The 17,143-nt window shown below is 37.4% G+C and overlaps 1 protein-coding gene across 3 annotated transcripts in view; it reads left to right on the forward strand.

The window, feature by feature from the left end:
* LOC149239975 (uncharacterized) overlaps positions 1 to 17,143 on the forward strand; it is a 438,022-nt gene that overhangs the window by 238,718 nt on the left and 182,161 nt on the right. For all 3 annotated transcript variants that reach the window (XM_089373598.1, XM_089373599.1, XM_089373597.1), the window contains exons 4-5: positions 10,543 to 10,696; positions 11,009 to 11,129. In XM_089373598.1, the coding sequence (XP_089229724.1) occupies positions 10,543 to 10,696; positions 11,009 to 11,129 (275 nt within the window). The remainder of the gene's footprint in view (positions 1 to 10,542; positions 10,697 to 11,008; positions 11,130 to 17,143) is intronic.

The raw sequence follows: 17,143 nt of genomic DNA on the forward strand, positions 1-17,143 counted from the left end.
ATGAATTTGAAATACATGATGATATCCCTTCATCCTTTGACACCTTCAAATTGTATAGATCAGATCTAAGTGATATGGTCTTTCCTATCGTTCTTTCAGAGAAAAGTTCTACCAGCTTATCATAAATTTCTTTAGATGTCTCCAGCTCGGCTACATAGGAAAGGAGAGGACCTTTGATGGATTCCTTGAGAATATTTTGAGCCTTTAGATCCCTTTCCATGTACTCAGATAATGCTTGTTCTTCGGATGGCTTGAAGACTTTTCCATGAACATGATCAATGACTTCATTTACTTCGAGGACTATGTCTATTCTTATTTTCCATTCAAGGAAGTTTGATATCCCAACCAACTTTTGGTTCTCCTTGAAACATGAAGTCATTTTTACTAGATTGGATTATAATAAAAAGGTACTTGTGAAGATCGAATCTTCAACTTGATGACGAACTTGTTGCTTCTTACTATGAATCTTCAAGTAGATTCTTACTTCGGTGAGGGAAGATTGCCTCCTTTGAGATCTTTGCTTCAATAGAGAGAAGATTTCCTTTCGAGCTTCCACTTCCTTGGTGATGTATGATTTCTGGAGTGCTTCTAGGGTTTCGGTCTTTCTTCCTGCTTCCTTCTTGAAGATTTTTTCAAGACTTGGAGTATTTTTTGATCTAGGGGTTCAGTTTGATGAAGATCTAGATCTCTTGCTTGGTGTTCTTTGACTTGATTTGATCCTTCTTTGAAGTTTGATTCTCGTGTGTCTACTTGCTTTGACTGCCCCTTCTTGTCTTCAACACCTAAGCTCTGATACCATGTTGAGATATCTAGGGCAGTCGAAGTTAACGATTTCTTTGCTTGATAATTGCTTGTGATACAATTTTACTTCTTAACTTATAATCTTTTCTTTGTTATGTTATTATTATGTTCTCTTCATCAAGACAATTACCAATATCCACAATAAAAGACAAGTGACACAGTATGTAGGCTTCTCAGCTAGGGCCAAAACCTCTCACCTCTTGAGAGGAAAACCCGATCAAAATTCTTCTTCTAAATATTCAATTGATAAGTACCAAGACCATGACATAGACCCTTGACTCTAGTACTCTCCCAAGAACCTTGTCACTAACCTTGATGCTCTACCTCTTCCCTTCCCCACCTTTTTTATTGATCTTGAACTGCTGTCCTCGACTCCTAGAGAAACTCGGTCTCTGTCCTTCACACTACCTTTTCTTGACTTCTTCTCGAGAATCTCGGTCTCTAGGTCTTCAATGGTCTCCTCTAGAGAAACTTGTTCTCTAGATTTCTATCTCGGCCTCCTAGAATAATCCTTCCCTTTGCTGTCCCCGAAGAAACTCTTCTTTGCATTACCCCATAAGAAACTCCTTCACTGCCCTATCTTCGCACTGTCCAGAGGAATCCTTATCTTCACACTTATAGAAGAAACCTTATCTTTGCATTTCCAGAAGAAACCCTTCCTTCTTACTTCCCAGAAGAAACTCCTTCATATTGCCCAAAAGAAAGTCTCCTTCGCTATACCCAGAAGAAACCTTTCTTGTCCTTCCTTTGCACTTCTCTTTGCAGCTCATTTCTTCTTCTTCACCCTTTCTTCACACTTCTCTTTTACCAAAAGCTTGTTGAGTTACTTGCTTCTAATGGAGGCCGAGTGTGATTATTTATACATCTCCACACGTCCTTTAGGCCTACATGATTGTTGGAGGTTAGGTCGACTTCTTCTAGCATGTTCCTTTATCGTTGTAGGCCGACTTGAAGAGGATAGGTGACAAGTTCTTGGAGGATACTTTACATAAACAAGATTGACCTTTTACAAAGTGTAACATGACTTCATTACATGACAATGACTCTAACATTCTATGACTAGACGACAAATACATCCGAAAGACTCTCAATGGGAATCTTGACTTAAAAACAAAATCCCTTGCTCATGAAACCCATAAAGCAAGTCAATGTAATAATTTTATTTTTCTTCTTTACTTGTCATTACATAAAATCATAATTACATGTCATTATGAAGACTGAACCTATTTAGACTTTTCAACGGAGGGGGGGGGTGAATCAATAATAGTGATATTCTTAAAACTTTTTACTGAGTATGCTTTTAGTTCTTTCCTCTATTGTCTGTTTCTTATGAGAGCATTCATTCGTAAAGAAAGTGAGCAACAAGCTTAAGCATTCATATGTTCATACAATCTATTATATGAGTAGTACACACATATTGACACCGGTGTTTTCACGTGGAAACCCAAAGGGAAAAACCACCAATTTGTTTTTGTTTATGATGTAAATTAAACACCTACTTAATTACATCAGTTTGTTTGTGAGCACCCACTCACAGGAGGCACCAACCCCCTTAGGTTAGCAAGCACCTACTTGCCAAGAGGCACCAACCTCTTATGAATGCAGGCTACAACCTGCTCTTGCCACTGTTCTACTTTTCATACAATTTTCAATCTAAAAACAGATGCATATTATTGAAAAATACCAATCTGGTTGGTTGCAGAAACAACTTTTGCTCTCTGTCCTCTGCTGTTCCACAGACTCCCTTGGTCTCATACAACAACACTCTATCCTCTGCTAAAAAACTGCATATCCTCAACTTTCTGCCTTCTCTCTCAAAGACTCTCTGGTACACTCTTTTCAGTTATGCTCTCATGCTCGTTTTGCAACACTCTCTATTGTCACTGCTCAACTCTTCAACAATACACTCTTCCCCACTTTGCTCGATTGCAATTGATGGTTTTGATCTTTTGCTGCACATTGAACAATGTTGTCTCTGTTGCCTGTTTCCATACTGCTCGTTTGTACCTCTGTATGGCTACTCTCGCTGTTGTTGTGTCTGATGGTTGAATTTTGTCAGGGCATTAAACATAAGGATGGGCTTGTGAGTTCTTCATTGACTCCTTGTGTAATCCTCCATACTGAAAATTTAATCTCAGTTTGCCTGAACACTCTACTGTGACTTCCCATGCTTATTCATTGCTTTGTAGAGCTTGAAAGTACTCAAGAATGGCCACTCTGTTCCTTATTTAAATCTACAAGATGTGCACGGGAAGTAGGAGCTGGCTTTCTTCATCTCATAAGTTCTTCTCTGTGGACCGTTGTCCTCGTTGGCTTGTCTCAGTGTTTTTTGCATATTCCACTAACTTCATAAACCATCTCCGCAGATTTGCGTTTAATCTCTAGATGCCGACTCATTCATCCTTTTAATTCTTTGTACTGTTACATCTGAGCCACAACATATCGTAACTCATATAAAAAGGAGTGTTATGAAATCAAAGAGGTTTGATACCTTTAGCCCCTTGGCGCTTAGCCCTTAGTTCCTTTGGTCTCCACATGGCCATGTGCCAGTTAATATTAGAGCTCCTTCATATCGTAACTTATATTGAACAGTCCTTACGAAATTGCAAAGTCCCAATTGCATTTAGCTCCCTCGACTTAGCCTTTTATCGCATTTCCATGATAGGACCTGGTGTCGTAACTAGGGGCATAACACTTAGGTGCTAAGCCTCGTCTACGCCCTTGGTTCTCTAAACTCCACGACCAAGTGCCAATCCTACATTAGAGCCCCTTTCATTGTAACATGTTTCAAATGCCATTTGCATAGGAGTTACGAGGTCCTCAACCTCCGATATGCTGACCTTCGAGATGACGTCATTCTTTCATCATCTCTCCACGTGGTGCCTCCTAAGTGGTGATATGTGTTACCTTGATTTGCCCCATTAGGCCACTGAAAATGCCAAAACAAGCTGCCACGTGTCCACCGTACTGCCACGTCATGCTGACATCGTTTGCCACTTCATCTCTTAAGGACCAATCCACTGCGACCATGTGTTTATTGGGAGGAGAGAGAAAAAGCCTTTTTGGTCCCTTTTCCTGCACCAAATTCCTTTGTATTTCTTTTCCATTGCGAACCTCGATGCTTCCTAGAAATTGCAATCTGTAAGGAATTACGAGGTTTCAATATGTCGATGGCCTTGTCCTCTGATATAGCCTGCTCCGATGTTCCGATAAGTCTCCTTCTCCGAGGTTTCGATATGACCTTTGCTCCAAGGTTCCAATATGACCTTTGCATTGAGGTTCCGATCAGTCCTCCTATATGGTCAAACTCCGACCTTCGATATAGCCTTCTCTGAGGTTCCGATATTTGGTCTCCTCTTAAAGACCCCAAGCTCCTTACTTCGGCGATCAAGAACTTTTGATTCCGATGGCCATTTCCGGATTTCCATATACTGTTGGAAAACTTATTCGTAGCACTTTCTGTCGGAGGCGGTCCGATGCAGTCTTTGAGCACATTTGCAACTTGAAAGACGGCTTCAAACCTGAAAGATGATGCCACGAACCTAGACCCCCAATTCACCATAGTCATCATTTTATGGCTTTTCCAATAAGCTTGCTACTGTGGTGATTCTCTACTAGAAGCTTGTAGCTACCATAGGATTCCTCTTGAGCCTAGACTACCAATCACTATAGTCATCATTTTATGGCTTTTCAATAAGCCTGTTACTATGATGATTCTCTAGCAAGAAGCTTGCAACTACCATAGGATTCCTCCTAGAATCCCAATCACCATGCTAATCTGGTTGACATCAATGCCAACACACTCACAACTACTAGCCATCTAGACAATGCCAACTGTTCAACACATGCTCTCATCCCCTGGAGCCCCGAGCAGTAAAGGAAAGAAAAATCAGTACAAGTCAAAAGACTTATGAAGAAGGTTGAAAAAACGCAGCCAGGGTAACTCATGTGCCACAATTGCTCCCTACTACATCCATATACCCAATGTGTGGGCTTCCTACACCATAGCTATCCTTATACCATGGCATGTGGCTTGGAGTCTTCCCTCTTGCTCCACTCAGTTCCACCATCTTTTCACGTGACACCTGCCATTTGACGGATGTACCATAGACCTGTTACTCCCTTAGAGGTTGAAACTAGTGTTGCACTAATCGCGATTTAATCGTTGGATTTTTTTTTTTTAATGAGGAGGAGGAGGTGACCCAAGCTACCCCTGTCACCAGTAGAGGACGTGGTCTACCTCTTGTAGCTCCTAGTTCTTCAGCTTCTAGAGCACAACAGAGTCTACTGCCAACTCCACTGACCTCTACCTCTAGAGGGGCAAAGGAAATCAGTAGTATTAGACTTTAGTTATTTGGTTCATTTCATTGTGTATGACATTATGACTCATGATATGAGATACATTATTGTATTTTTTGTTGATATTTTGAGGCTAAGTTGGGGAGTCATGAGTCAGGACTTACTATTCAGTACATGATTCACTGTTATGTGTGATGTGGCACTAGAAATGATATTAAACATCTTATATATTAGTTCTTTTATCATATTTATGTGTCAATGTATTTATTTTATGTTGTAGCTGGTTTAGATATTAAAAAAATTGAAAAAAAATGAATATTTTTGTATGTTACGATTTTTTCCCAATTTTTACCGATTTTTTCCCGATTTTTACGATTCGTCGAATTAATCCCGATAACGATTAGTGCAACATTGGTTGAAACCACCTAATAGGTGCCTTTGTTAACCTCTCTTGTCGAGCTTGGTGACACCTTTACATTCTAAAGCCCATTTGGAAGGGCATGCTACTATGAAGAGTCATGCAATCTTGGTCTCCCATGTCACTATGAAGTGTCATATGAAGTCCAAGATGAAGACCCATCTGCAATCCTATATAAGATCTAATGCATGTCCTCAACTTACAATACGACAATTCATTAGTGCAATTGAGTAAATAAGTTTGCTAACCAGAGGCAAAAGTGGACACTTCATAGTGGCATACCCTTCCAAATGGATGGATATATTCTTCTTTGTCATGTAAGTGCAACTTTGATGCTATGTTTTGTCTTTCATAAATGTCTAGCGGATGGAATACTCTTTTATGATGAATAATGTGCCCTAATTAATGCAAATTATTGGAAGCATTGAACTATTGAAGATTTTGCATGTGTTACTCATTGGACAAAGAATGAATGAATGTTCCTAGAGGATTGATTGAATTTGCATCCTTGAAACTCCATAAAATTTTCATTGAAGTATAAAAATCTAGAAGTTTTTTTGTTGCTGCCGCAATCTAGGGCAACGAAATTCCTACTAGGTCTCCTTGAAGAGCAAAATACCATTCCATGGTTTATCTTGACTCCATTTCTCCCAATAGGTAGGCATTGGGTCTAGAATCCTTGGTGATCACATCACAATTGAAAAAGCATTTGTTCCTTACCTCTTCCTCTCTCTTTTCTTTGTCTCTTTAAGGATAAGGAGGTTTTCTAGGGCTTGGTGTGAAATTTTAGGGAGGAGGAATTTTGGGATTCTGTCCAGACAAGTTTCTTCATTTATGTCTCCTCTAGGCATCCTCTAGTTATGAATGAATTCCGACCGTGGAATTTCAAGCAAATTAATGACCTAGCTATCACACCAAGTGGGAGCCCTAGAAGCCATTCTTCAACTTAGGGTTTCCTTGAAGGTTCATGCTTTAGTAGGATATCATTCAAAACCTTTTCTCTTGACTATCTTGACCTTGGATGAACTCTTACCTATCTCAACCCTAGGTCTCATATATTGTTTCTCTCAAGGGTTTTTTCGTGGAAAGTCCTCCTAGCTTCTCCCAAAGCTTGCACTTCCGTTGAATCTTTCCATTGAATGAGCTTCCTTGCCTCACTTAGAACCTATCTCAGGAGCATCAATCACAAGTGAGGGATACTGGGACTCCTCCCGTCGGTGAAAATTCGAGAAGAGAAGCGGACATAATTTGTGGTGATAGTGGCCCTCTGTCTCAAATTGTTGTTGTTCCCTCTAGCTTTAGCTTATATACTAGGCCTACTAGTTTGTGTAGCAACAAGCCCCACATTGACAATTTGGATGTTGAAGAGCACTACATAGCAGCGTGAGAAGGAGGCATTTTAGCAATTCACTCAAGGAAAATTTAGATTTGTTCAAACAAGCGAAGAAAAGAAGGGTTTATGTGGTTCATATCTCATGAACCAGAAGTGAGAAGAGGCCGGATTGGGAGGCTATCTATGGAAGGAATTTAGCACTTTTTAAGAGGATTTTGGCACAATTTTTGAATTTCTTTTCTGCACAATTTTAAAAAGGGTTTTGACACACTTTTTAGTTCTAGTTAGAAGGTTGTTACAGTTTCACACCTTGGAAAACATGTACTATTGTAGCTTTTTTTTCTCTTGTGCAATGTATGTGAGAGGGCCAATATCCCTAGTATGGGAGCCCTTATTTCTTTTTAATAAAGCAAGGGTGGTAGGGTGGAGCAAGACGAGGGAGTTATAGCTTCTTTCAGGTTGAAGCCTGTAAATTAAGGGGAAGGTGCATCCTTCCAGTAGGTGTTGGTAAACTAGGGGGTTGTTGCCTTCTTCAAGTTGGTACTTGTAAGCATTGAAACTATTTAAGATAAGTTTTGTGCATAAATTAATGTGTTGTTCACAAGTATTATTTGCATGTTGTCTTTGAAGTTTTAAACAATTGCTAAAAGTGTCCAATACTGATTCACTCCTGCTCTTAGTATTGGTTATATTTTCAACAGCCGATCTTGCTCATCAGCTGTAGCCAAGCATGCAGAAAAAACAAAACACCATGTCTGCATTGAAGAATCCAAAGTCATTGCCAGGGTTGATCATTTCCACCATAGGAAGCTTAGGGAAGCGATTGAGATTGAAAGGCATGCCAAAAATCTTAATAGGGATGACGGTTGGAAATTAAATAAGAGTTGGATTTCGGCTCTCACTTCTTGATTCCTCTCTCTCTGCTCCCTGGTTATTATTATTATTATTATTTCTAGCTTATTTTTAAGTTTTCATTTTATTTGTACTATTGTTTTCTTCGTTCGTTTATTTCTTGATGATTTTTTCTTCTTTCCTCCTTTTTATTCATTTTATGTATCTATCTTGTTTCCCTTCATGCTTTGTAATTTATAAATCTTTGTGTCTCTCTAACTTATATTTTGCCCAATATTATTATTAGATCCCTTAATATATGTAATATAACTTTTTCTTTTTAATTAGTAACCTTTTGTTCATTTATTCTCTATTGCTTGACCTTAGGTATATATTTTATCTATTTAAATTAAGTTAAGCCCTCTTATTATATATATATATATATATATATATATATATTTATTTATTATTATTATTATTATACACTTTGATATAATAGTTCATTGACCTTATTTATTGAAATATTAATTAAGATATTATAAACTCTGATATAATAGTTCATTGACCTTATCCATTGAAATATTAATTAAGATATTTTATAAAAGCTAGTTTTAAATAAATATATATTATTTTAACACCTTAATTAATTATTAAAATTAACATTATTCCTAACAGCTAGTTTCTAAATAAACATATAATATTTTAATTATTTTACATTTATTTTTATTTGTTCCTAACGGCTAGTTTTAACCAAATATATTTTATTATTTTAATAAACAACTCCCCACCTTTAATAATTAATAATATTGTACTTACCTTAGTAATTTAATAATTAACTGATTTAACAACTAGTTTTCAACAACTAACTTTGGGCAATGATGCATCCATACAATTTATTCCTTAAGATCGATTGATTCTTCACGTTGTCCTGAGGATGGACTACATTAGTTGGTTCGAAACGCCGACCAAATCTTGATTATGTGATTAATCTGAAAGACATCTATCAACCTTCTTTTCATTTTGATCATCACTTGTGGATCAATTCGGTCCTCTTAGGGATTTTGGTCGAGCTGAAATTCGTCTTTTATCTTGTGGAGATGTGATCTATTATGGAGTTTTTCCTTACGAATCTATTCTCTTGTTTTGGAGATGTCATTTTGGAGAAATAAAAGATTGGTTCATGTATCAATATTATAAGTGTTCTTTGTATTGATTCATATTTTATGGCTATTGCATGGAATGGTTATTGTCTATGGTTTCTATGTGCTAGTTGTCATTGAAAATTTATCTATGCAATTTTAGCAATGTTATTTTGCGCATTACCCTTGTAGAATTTGTGTGACAATCCCATCAGTGATTCTTCATGATAAGCTTTCGTCATTGAATTTTCTCTCTCATAAAATGATATCTAAGGCTTGAAACTATGGTTTCGTATTCCCTTACTCCTTTCTAGGGTTTAGTCTTTTCTCCTAAGTAGACATCCCTTAGACTCCATCACCAAGGTTAAGGCACTGGCCTTATTCACATTGTTGATCACACCTAAAATCATCTTAAAACGTAACCTTTCTCCCCATTTTTGGATTTTCAACCTCTTAAGGAAAGTCACTAGCCTATGATTAGGGTTAAAATTCTACTAGGGTTGATTGCTTTGTCTTGTGGAGGGATTCAACACTTGTTTGTGAGGCCATTGCCTCAAAATCAACCTCTTCTCATGGCTAATGTTTCCATTCTAGCACTAATGTCATTTGTCCTAGGTAATTTTTGCCTTAGCTAAACACTAGTCTTGCCCTAGGTTTGACTTGGGGCTTGTTGTACCACAAATTGATCATTCTCATTTATTTCAAGCCTTTTCTTGGCCTTGTGATTTTAGGTAAGCCTTGTTGACCTTACCTATTCTAGAACCCTAGATCACTTTGTGGCCTAATTAGGCCTTTTGGAGGGAACACTACCTTGTTTAAGTTCACTGAGCCCTGTTCTTAAGTATAGTACTCCTTGGCCTATCCTTGCCACCAAGAACCCTTAGACTTGATGTATCATTTAGGTGACCTAACATAGGGAAGCCTCCCTTGTGGTGCAAATACCCAAAAACAGGAGGTAGTGGCTGTGGTGACAGTGGGCCATGCGTCATAATGTTGTCACTTAGTCTAGCTTCTGTCTTGTGAGCTCCCCTCACAAAGACTTAATAGATTTTGAGGAAACACAACCATAGTAGGATATATGGGAAAAAACTTCAATTTTTTTAGGAAAAGGGCCTCATAAGTAATCAATGTAGTTCTATCTGGTTTAGGCCCCAAATTTTGTTTAATCTTCATGATGTAATAATTGCATTTCCTACAATTTTTTGGACCAAAATTCACTATTTTTTCAGTCCCAAAAAATTGCAATATAATCGAAAAAATCTGATTTGATCCAAAAAATTGCCACCGCACATACAAGGGAGATTTAAGTCACATTTATTTATTTATTTTTTTTATTTTTTGTTTACATTTTTTAATTTTGCCGATGTTTGCCAATTTTTACTGATGTTAGCCAATTTTTACTGATGTTTTCCTAATTTTTACAATTTTTTCATTTTTTCCAGACCCTCGTCGACTTATCCCAATGCCAATTTTTTCAACATTGTCATCATGTCATTCAAATTTAAATATACCAAGTTTATATTATATCTCTTCGAAACATTAAGGGGTATAAATGGTGGTTTTGGAGCCATTGCATGAATTTTATGTCTTTTAATCCATGACGTGATTCCTAAAACACTCTATTCACTATGTTTTTCTTTCAAAAAGATGGAACTTGAATGAGGCTTTCCTATCATGTATATTCTAATATTCCTTAATTTTGGTACACCTTGGTTTTGTAGGTAATTGAAGTTAGTGAGGAAGAGGAGACATTGATTTTCTCTGAGAAGCAGGCAATGTGGGAAAAGTTTTCTATCAAGGTGGGAGATGTATTTGAAGGAAGGGTCAGCTTAGTCGCTAGGTTTGGTGCCTTCGTAGAATTGCGCTTTCCTGATGGTTAGTTGTCTTGATGTGGAATTTGAAGATGAATCTACCATAATTTGTTGGCTTTTTCAAATTATTTTCTTTCTTGATCCTTTGCTTCTAGTTAACATAATGAAAAGCAATAGTGGCATAATTTCCTAAAATTTAGTTAATATTATGTGTTTGATGTTTCTTTATGGATATGCTCAATGGTGAATGATAAATCTGTTAGTGGAGGCCAAGCCTTTCTTTTAATAGCATCATGTAGTTACATACTCTTCTTATCAAATGAAATAAGATTGAATGAAGGTGATGTTGATTTTTCTCTTGTACCAATGTTTGTAGGTGGTTACTATGTTGATGGATTGGTTCATATATCTGAGGTTTCATGGGATTTGGTTCGTGATGTACGAGATGTATTAAAGGAAGGTGACGATGTTCGAGTTAAAGTTGTAAAAATTGATGTGTGAGTCATACGTCTATGGTTTCTATCATTCAACAATCTTGTATAAGTCACATATAATTGTTCTGTTCTTCATGTATTTTCCATATTGAACTTGAACTTTATTAATGATAACAAATGACTAGAAAACAATTATTGCTAGGGGCAAACTTGTAAAGCTAGTGCTGGCAAGCTACAGAGGAAAATGGTACAGATAATTGTTCCTTTAGGCTAAAAACATTACGGTAGTTATTACCAAAGATGGACTATAGATCATTTTGTTAGCTACTTGCACAAGGGCTAAATAATATGCGTTATGATATTAGTTGTGGTCTTTCTGTCCATAAACCTTTTCTAGAAATGTCATCAATCCTAATACAATTTATGAAGTTATCTGATAAATTATCTTATCTGATAATAAGATACTTAAGAAAATATATATTTTATGAAGGATCTGTTCAGTTGTCATATTCTTAATTGTCCTCCATATGGTCCATTGAGTACCTCCCCTATCTTAATAAGGCACTGGAAACCAAGAAGTATTGGTGCTAAATCCATTGAAGAAACCTAAGGAGAAATTCTTTTTCTTTAAGAAGAAAATGACTTTTGTAAGTTCCTTGGAGGCCTCCGTCGAATTTTGAAGTAAGTTTGTATAGTTTTCATCAGGGGTCCGTACTTTTAAATTTTTTCATTTATCCATGCATCATCACATTGGAAGATACGTTTACTGTAGGCAATATTCTGCTCATCTAAGCACACTATAGTTCTTTTCTTAGTGATGCTAATCTTAAGGTCTGGTAACTTCAACCAGAAGAAACTCCTGGGGTTATTCTTTCTTCTTTCAATTCCTATTGTGATGAGCCTTGAAAGTTGAGACCAATAGTATGGGTTCATGAAGCTCCTGAGAACGTTGATCACATTGTTTTTGATTCTATAAAAGTTAAAAATGTTTTGATCAATTGATTTTCTTAGTCAGATCTGAATCCAACAACTTCTAGGTTAAGTGGTGCAGTTTCTCCATAAAAAGTTGCTTGATAAGGCCTTTTGCATATGAACGATATATTTGCAATCTTATAATATCCTGTATGCCTCTTCCGACATGTATAATCATCCACTTGCCGCTAAAAATGGTCCCCCTTCTAGTGTACGGGTCGATGAATATTGGATGGTATTCTGCCAGTCCTAGAATTTTAAGGCTACCTTGTAAAGCCATAGAAACTTCATTGACTATTTCAACTTATGACAGGGCACACAATTGTCATCTTTAACTGTGGAAGATGAAACCTGCCGTTGATGGCTAGATTATTATTAATGACCAACCATCTGAGAAATTTAACTTTAAAGGATGCCTATGCTTTCCAAATGATTCAAATCTTTGAATAATCTTGCTTCACGATCTTGAACCACCATCTTCCCTCAAGTCTATTTGCAAGTGAAAGACCCTAGTGGTCCTAGCGTAAAGCTTTTTGGTCTTATAGTCAAAGAAGGATTTACCATAGGATCATTTCCAATCCTTCCTAATGAAACTTTGCACATCCAAACTTATTTTGCAAAAGCTGGTATCTACTATCAAGTACTATTTTTGAAGACCAATGAAAGCTCGTTTAGATTCACATGTAGCCATTAGGCATGCTTAACCACTCTCCATTGAATCTAGCTGCGTAAACCATCAATCCACAGGTTTCCCTGATGTATGAAAGCCTTTTTGGGCTACTCTCTTTCTTGAGGAAAAATGGGTTATGTAATAAACATAAATTGTATGATAATAAATATTAAATAATAATAATAATATAACCATAATGGTCATAAACCTCCATCGCAACCTTTCACCTCGTGACCTGTCAATGCGTATACATACTGTCATGTAGGTCATTGTATATCAATCTATCCGATTCTTATTCAATTATATATTATTTACATCCTATATAAATTTAAGTTGTCTATTCTTTCTATGCTGGATATTCCTTAGTAAATGAACTTCGTTCATTTCATTGGTATCAGAGCCACATTCCAATTATGAGCTTTGGCCACAATTTTTCCTTACCCTGTCTGATCTGGCTCTTAGCAACACATTTGGAAAATTTATCAGAATTTGTCTGATTTTCTGGGGTTTTGACCCCAACAGGCCCTTAGCCATTTTCAGTTCAGGAAACTCCAGTGAAAAAAAGAAGAAAATTAGTCTGTTGTAAATTTAAGAAATCAGTAGAGTTATTAAAATACTCATCAAAGAAGATTGCTGTGCTTCTATGGGGAAAAGCTTAAAAGGATAGAGTATTGAACAGAACTAGAAGGTTAAGCTAGTTTGACAGTAACCACCAATTGAGTAGCCTAACCATCATAGTTGTCAACAAATAGACTTAATAATTGCAAATCAAAGACAAAATTCTGTAAAGAGCCATTTGCTCAACCAAAGTCTGCATTGAATTTGACAAAAGAATAATAGTTGTTTCTGAGTTGCAGCAACCAGACTTTGTGGCAGTTCAAAATAATCTCTATTGCCAAGTTGCACCAGCCAAACTCTGTTGCAGTTCAGAATGGTACCTGTTGCTGGGTTGTTGGATTGGACATCAGGTCTAGAATAGTGGATGACAAAATTTTTGATGTCTTTTCTTAAAAAATTGTGCTGTCATTGCACACTGTGTGCACAGATTGCTGTAACTGCCGTTAACAAATAGTGTGTAAGTTGATAGCTGTAATGTTCTGTGACTTTGCCTGTGGAGGGATCACCAAAACAATAATAAATTTGTTCTATTTGTATTAGAGTTGCCATTCTTAGGTCAAAAGGCACAAGGACAGATTACCAAATCGAAGTTTCTATAAGTCAATGAACCGCTCTCTATTGTATTGAAATGTATTAGTGAAGCCTTAGTTGAATCAAGGATTCACAGGTAAAAAATTTGTTTGAATTAAAATTGATAAATACAAGTTTCAAATGTAAAGTGCATGAGTTTTATGGAAAAACAATTAAGCATAAAGTAAAAAGTATTATTATCAAAAGGAAAGGGGTTATCATATAATCAAGTTGATGTATCAAAATTAATTGATAAGTTTAAAGCTAAGTCACAGGACATGTCCTTAGGGGTCCCGTGTCCCATATTTCGTGTGTCGGACATGACACGACAGTTGGGTGAGATGGCATTGCATGGGCTCAGAGATCAAGATAGGTTGGAAGGAGCTTCCAACTATGTCATATGGAAGACCAGAATTTTAGTTGTTCTGGAGGAATATGATCTTGAGGCCTACGTCAATAGTGTTGTCGCTGCTCCTACTGACAACAATCAAAATAAGAAGTACAAAGCCGTGCAGGGGAAGGCAAAGAGGCTCATTCTCGATGGAGTTGGAGATCATGTGGTCTCACACTTGCAGGGCAAGGACATAGCCTGAGTGATGTGGGAAGCCTTGTCTTCTCTGTATGAAGGCTCTTCCAAACAACGGAAGATGTATTTAGGGCAAAAGTTGTAGCGAACTTTGGTGAGAAAGGAGAAGGGGTGAACCTCTATCTTCAACGTCTTCAGGACACTAGAGACCAACTTGTTGTAGTGGGGTTCACTCCTCAGTGAACTGCGATGGTGAGGATAGCCCTGAATGGAGTCTCGGATGAATGGCAAGTTTTCGTCCAAAGCATATTGGGTAGAGAAAAACTACCTTCATGGGAGGAGATGTGGGCGGCTCTTCAACAGGAGGAGTTAAGGAGGAACCTAGTGAAGGTTAACCTCAGTGGCAATAGTGGGAGTGGCACAAAGACGAAGGAGGAGGAGGAGAACACAACTCTAGCATCAAAGGGATAGTAGAAGCTAAGGCAAAATAAGGACATTTCGAAGGTGAATGTTTCAGTTGTGGCGAAATGGGCCACTATGCATCCCAATGTCCTTTGAAGAAAAAGGATAAGGATGAGAAACATGATCTTAAGGTTGCTTCAACAAAGATTGACGAGGATGAGTTTTCCATGAGTGCCACGCATCTCCAGGAGCGAGATGGGGCAATATTGAGTTGTAGTCAGGAGGACTACATGTAGGCAACATCCTTGAGGAGTCCACCTCTTGGATCAATTTCTTGCTACGTGAGCCCAAGATTCAGCAGTAGCGAGATGGACTTAATGTCAGATGATGTAGTGGAGTGTTCTGTAACGACCTATCTATAAATATAAAGAACACAAGAATAATAGCAGGCATACGGTGCATGCATATGATAGCTACATATGCATGTGTTGCATACCCGCACTAGTATTTATATACTAAATTAACTATAAGTAGCAAATATCATGACACTTCTTCGAATAGAGGTTCTACTTATCCATCAACACCCACATTGCTTAATGTATGGGTAAATATTAAAAGAGGACTATATAAATTATATATTCCAGATTATTAATAAAAATTATATTAATAAATTAATAATATAAATAAATCATATTAATAAATTAATAAAATAAATTTTAAAATATATATAAGAAATTAAAAGGAGCACTAAGCATAAAGTCGTTATGTTTATATTAAATGAATACTTTAATAAAACCTAATGTGACACATATACGTGACCTTTAAAAGAGATAAGGGAGGAATACATAAGAGAGGAGCGTGTCACCAGCAAACTGAGCGGTGGGCTGCAGATGGAAGAGCGGCCACCGTCAAGCAACAGGATAAAAACCACGGAGCAAAGATTTAGAGGGGGGAAAACGGAGTGAACAAAATGGGAAGGAGGAGGAACATCATGTACGGAAATCATCCACAGGAAGAGCTTGAGTTGTTCTAAGGTTCTGGGCATGGGGGAATAGTCGGTTTTTGCTAAGAAGCTTACTGGATTGAGTAGCGAGGTTCTGCTCAGTTTGGCTGGGTGGATTTGGTCTTTTGGAAACCGAAGCAGGGAGTTGGAGTCATCATCAACCGCAAGGGCACAAGTAGGTACCCTCAATAGTTCTGTTAGTTAATCTGTTGAATAAATTTTGTAAGAGTTCAGGAACATAATTACGAGTTCAACATAAAATTTCCTTCACTATTTTTACACCTGTTTTCTCGGCCTTGACATTTGGTATTAGAGGCAGGCTAAACCCTTTCGACCTTACTGGCCCTACACATTGTGTAATTCTCTGTTGAATTTTATTTCTGTTGAATTTTTTGTTTGAAACTGTTGAAATGTCGCCTGATGCAGAAAATTATTTTTCTCTTAACTCTGCGTACATAAAATCTGTAACCGACTTCCGTAATCAACCTAGGGCATGACTCATTACGCTTGATTTCATCTAAAAAGGCAAAAGGAAACCGGCTAAGAATAACCAGAACATAAGCTGATTCTTTTCAAAGTCATTTTATGGAAGTCGGTAGAGAATCAGCGCTTTTACCTAGGGTAAATTGCTCTGTCACAGCAGTAGCCACGATTCTGAATCTTCTGTTGGAGGGCGTGTAAAAAAAAATCTAAGCCGGAATATCCAGATAATAATTTTCCTTTTCATTGAATGAATCTGCAATGTATCAATGGAAAGAATTACTGAGAATTTGGACTATAAACTAACGGAGAATCCATCGCCGCGAATGGATGATGTCCATGTCCATCAGGATCGGGAATCGAATACAGATCAAAGCCTTTTTTTTTCTCTTCTCGCCTTATGGCGAAGTCGTTATGTCTACGACAGAAAGGGCTGGTCGCTATTATGAGTTGGAAACCATGGGAGGGTGAGGGATGACAACCATGTGCCATTTGGACTGTCCGCATTCCACTTCACTCTTTTCTGCCACACGGACATTAAAAGCATGGCTTATTTTGTCATCATGTGTTTTGGGGTGCATTTTTCAGCCACGGTGAAGTGTGGTGAAAAAAATATGCCTAAACGCTGTGAAATAGCTTGCCGACATTAGTGCGGTGAGCAACGCCCGCATAACAACCCCTGCACCCGACATGCATTTCCATTGTTTTTCCTGTTTTCTTCAATTGAGTGTGCCAGTCTCCACCTCTTTTTGAATGCTCGCTCTTGGATTTGAAACCCAAATTGGTGAATGGTAGTTTAAGACCCATCAAGTTATTGGGTATTTGAAATTTTTGCT

The sequence above is a fragment of the Pinus tabuliformis genome, chromosome 8, assembly GCF_031772625.1.
Source record: "Pinus tabuliformis cultivar Carrire ecotype Pingquan chromosome 8, CPIR1, whole genome shotgun sequence".
NCBI lineage: Eukaryota > Viridiplantae > Streptophyta > Pinopsida > Pinales > Pinaceae > Pinus > Pinus tabuliformis.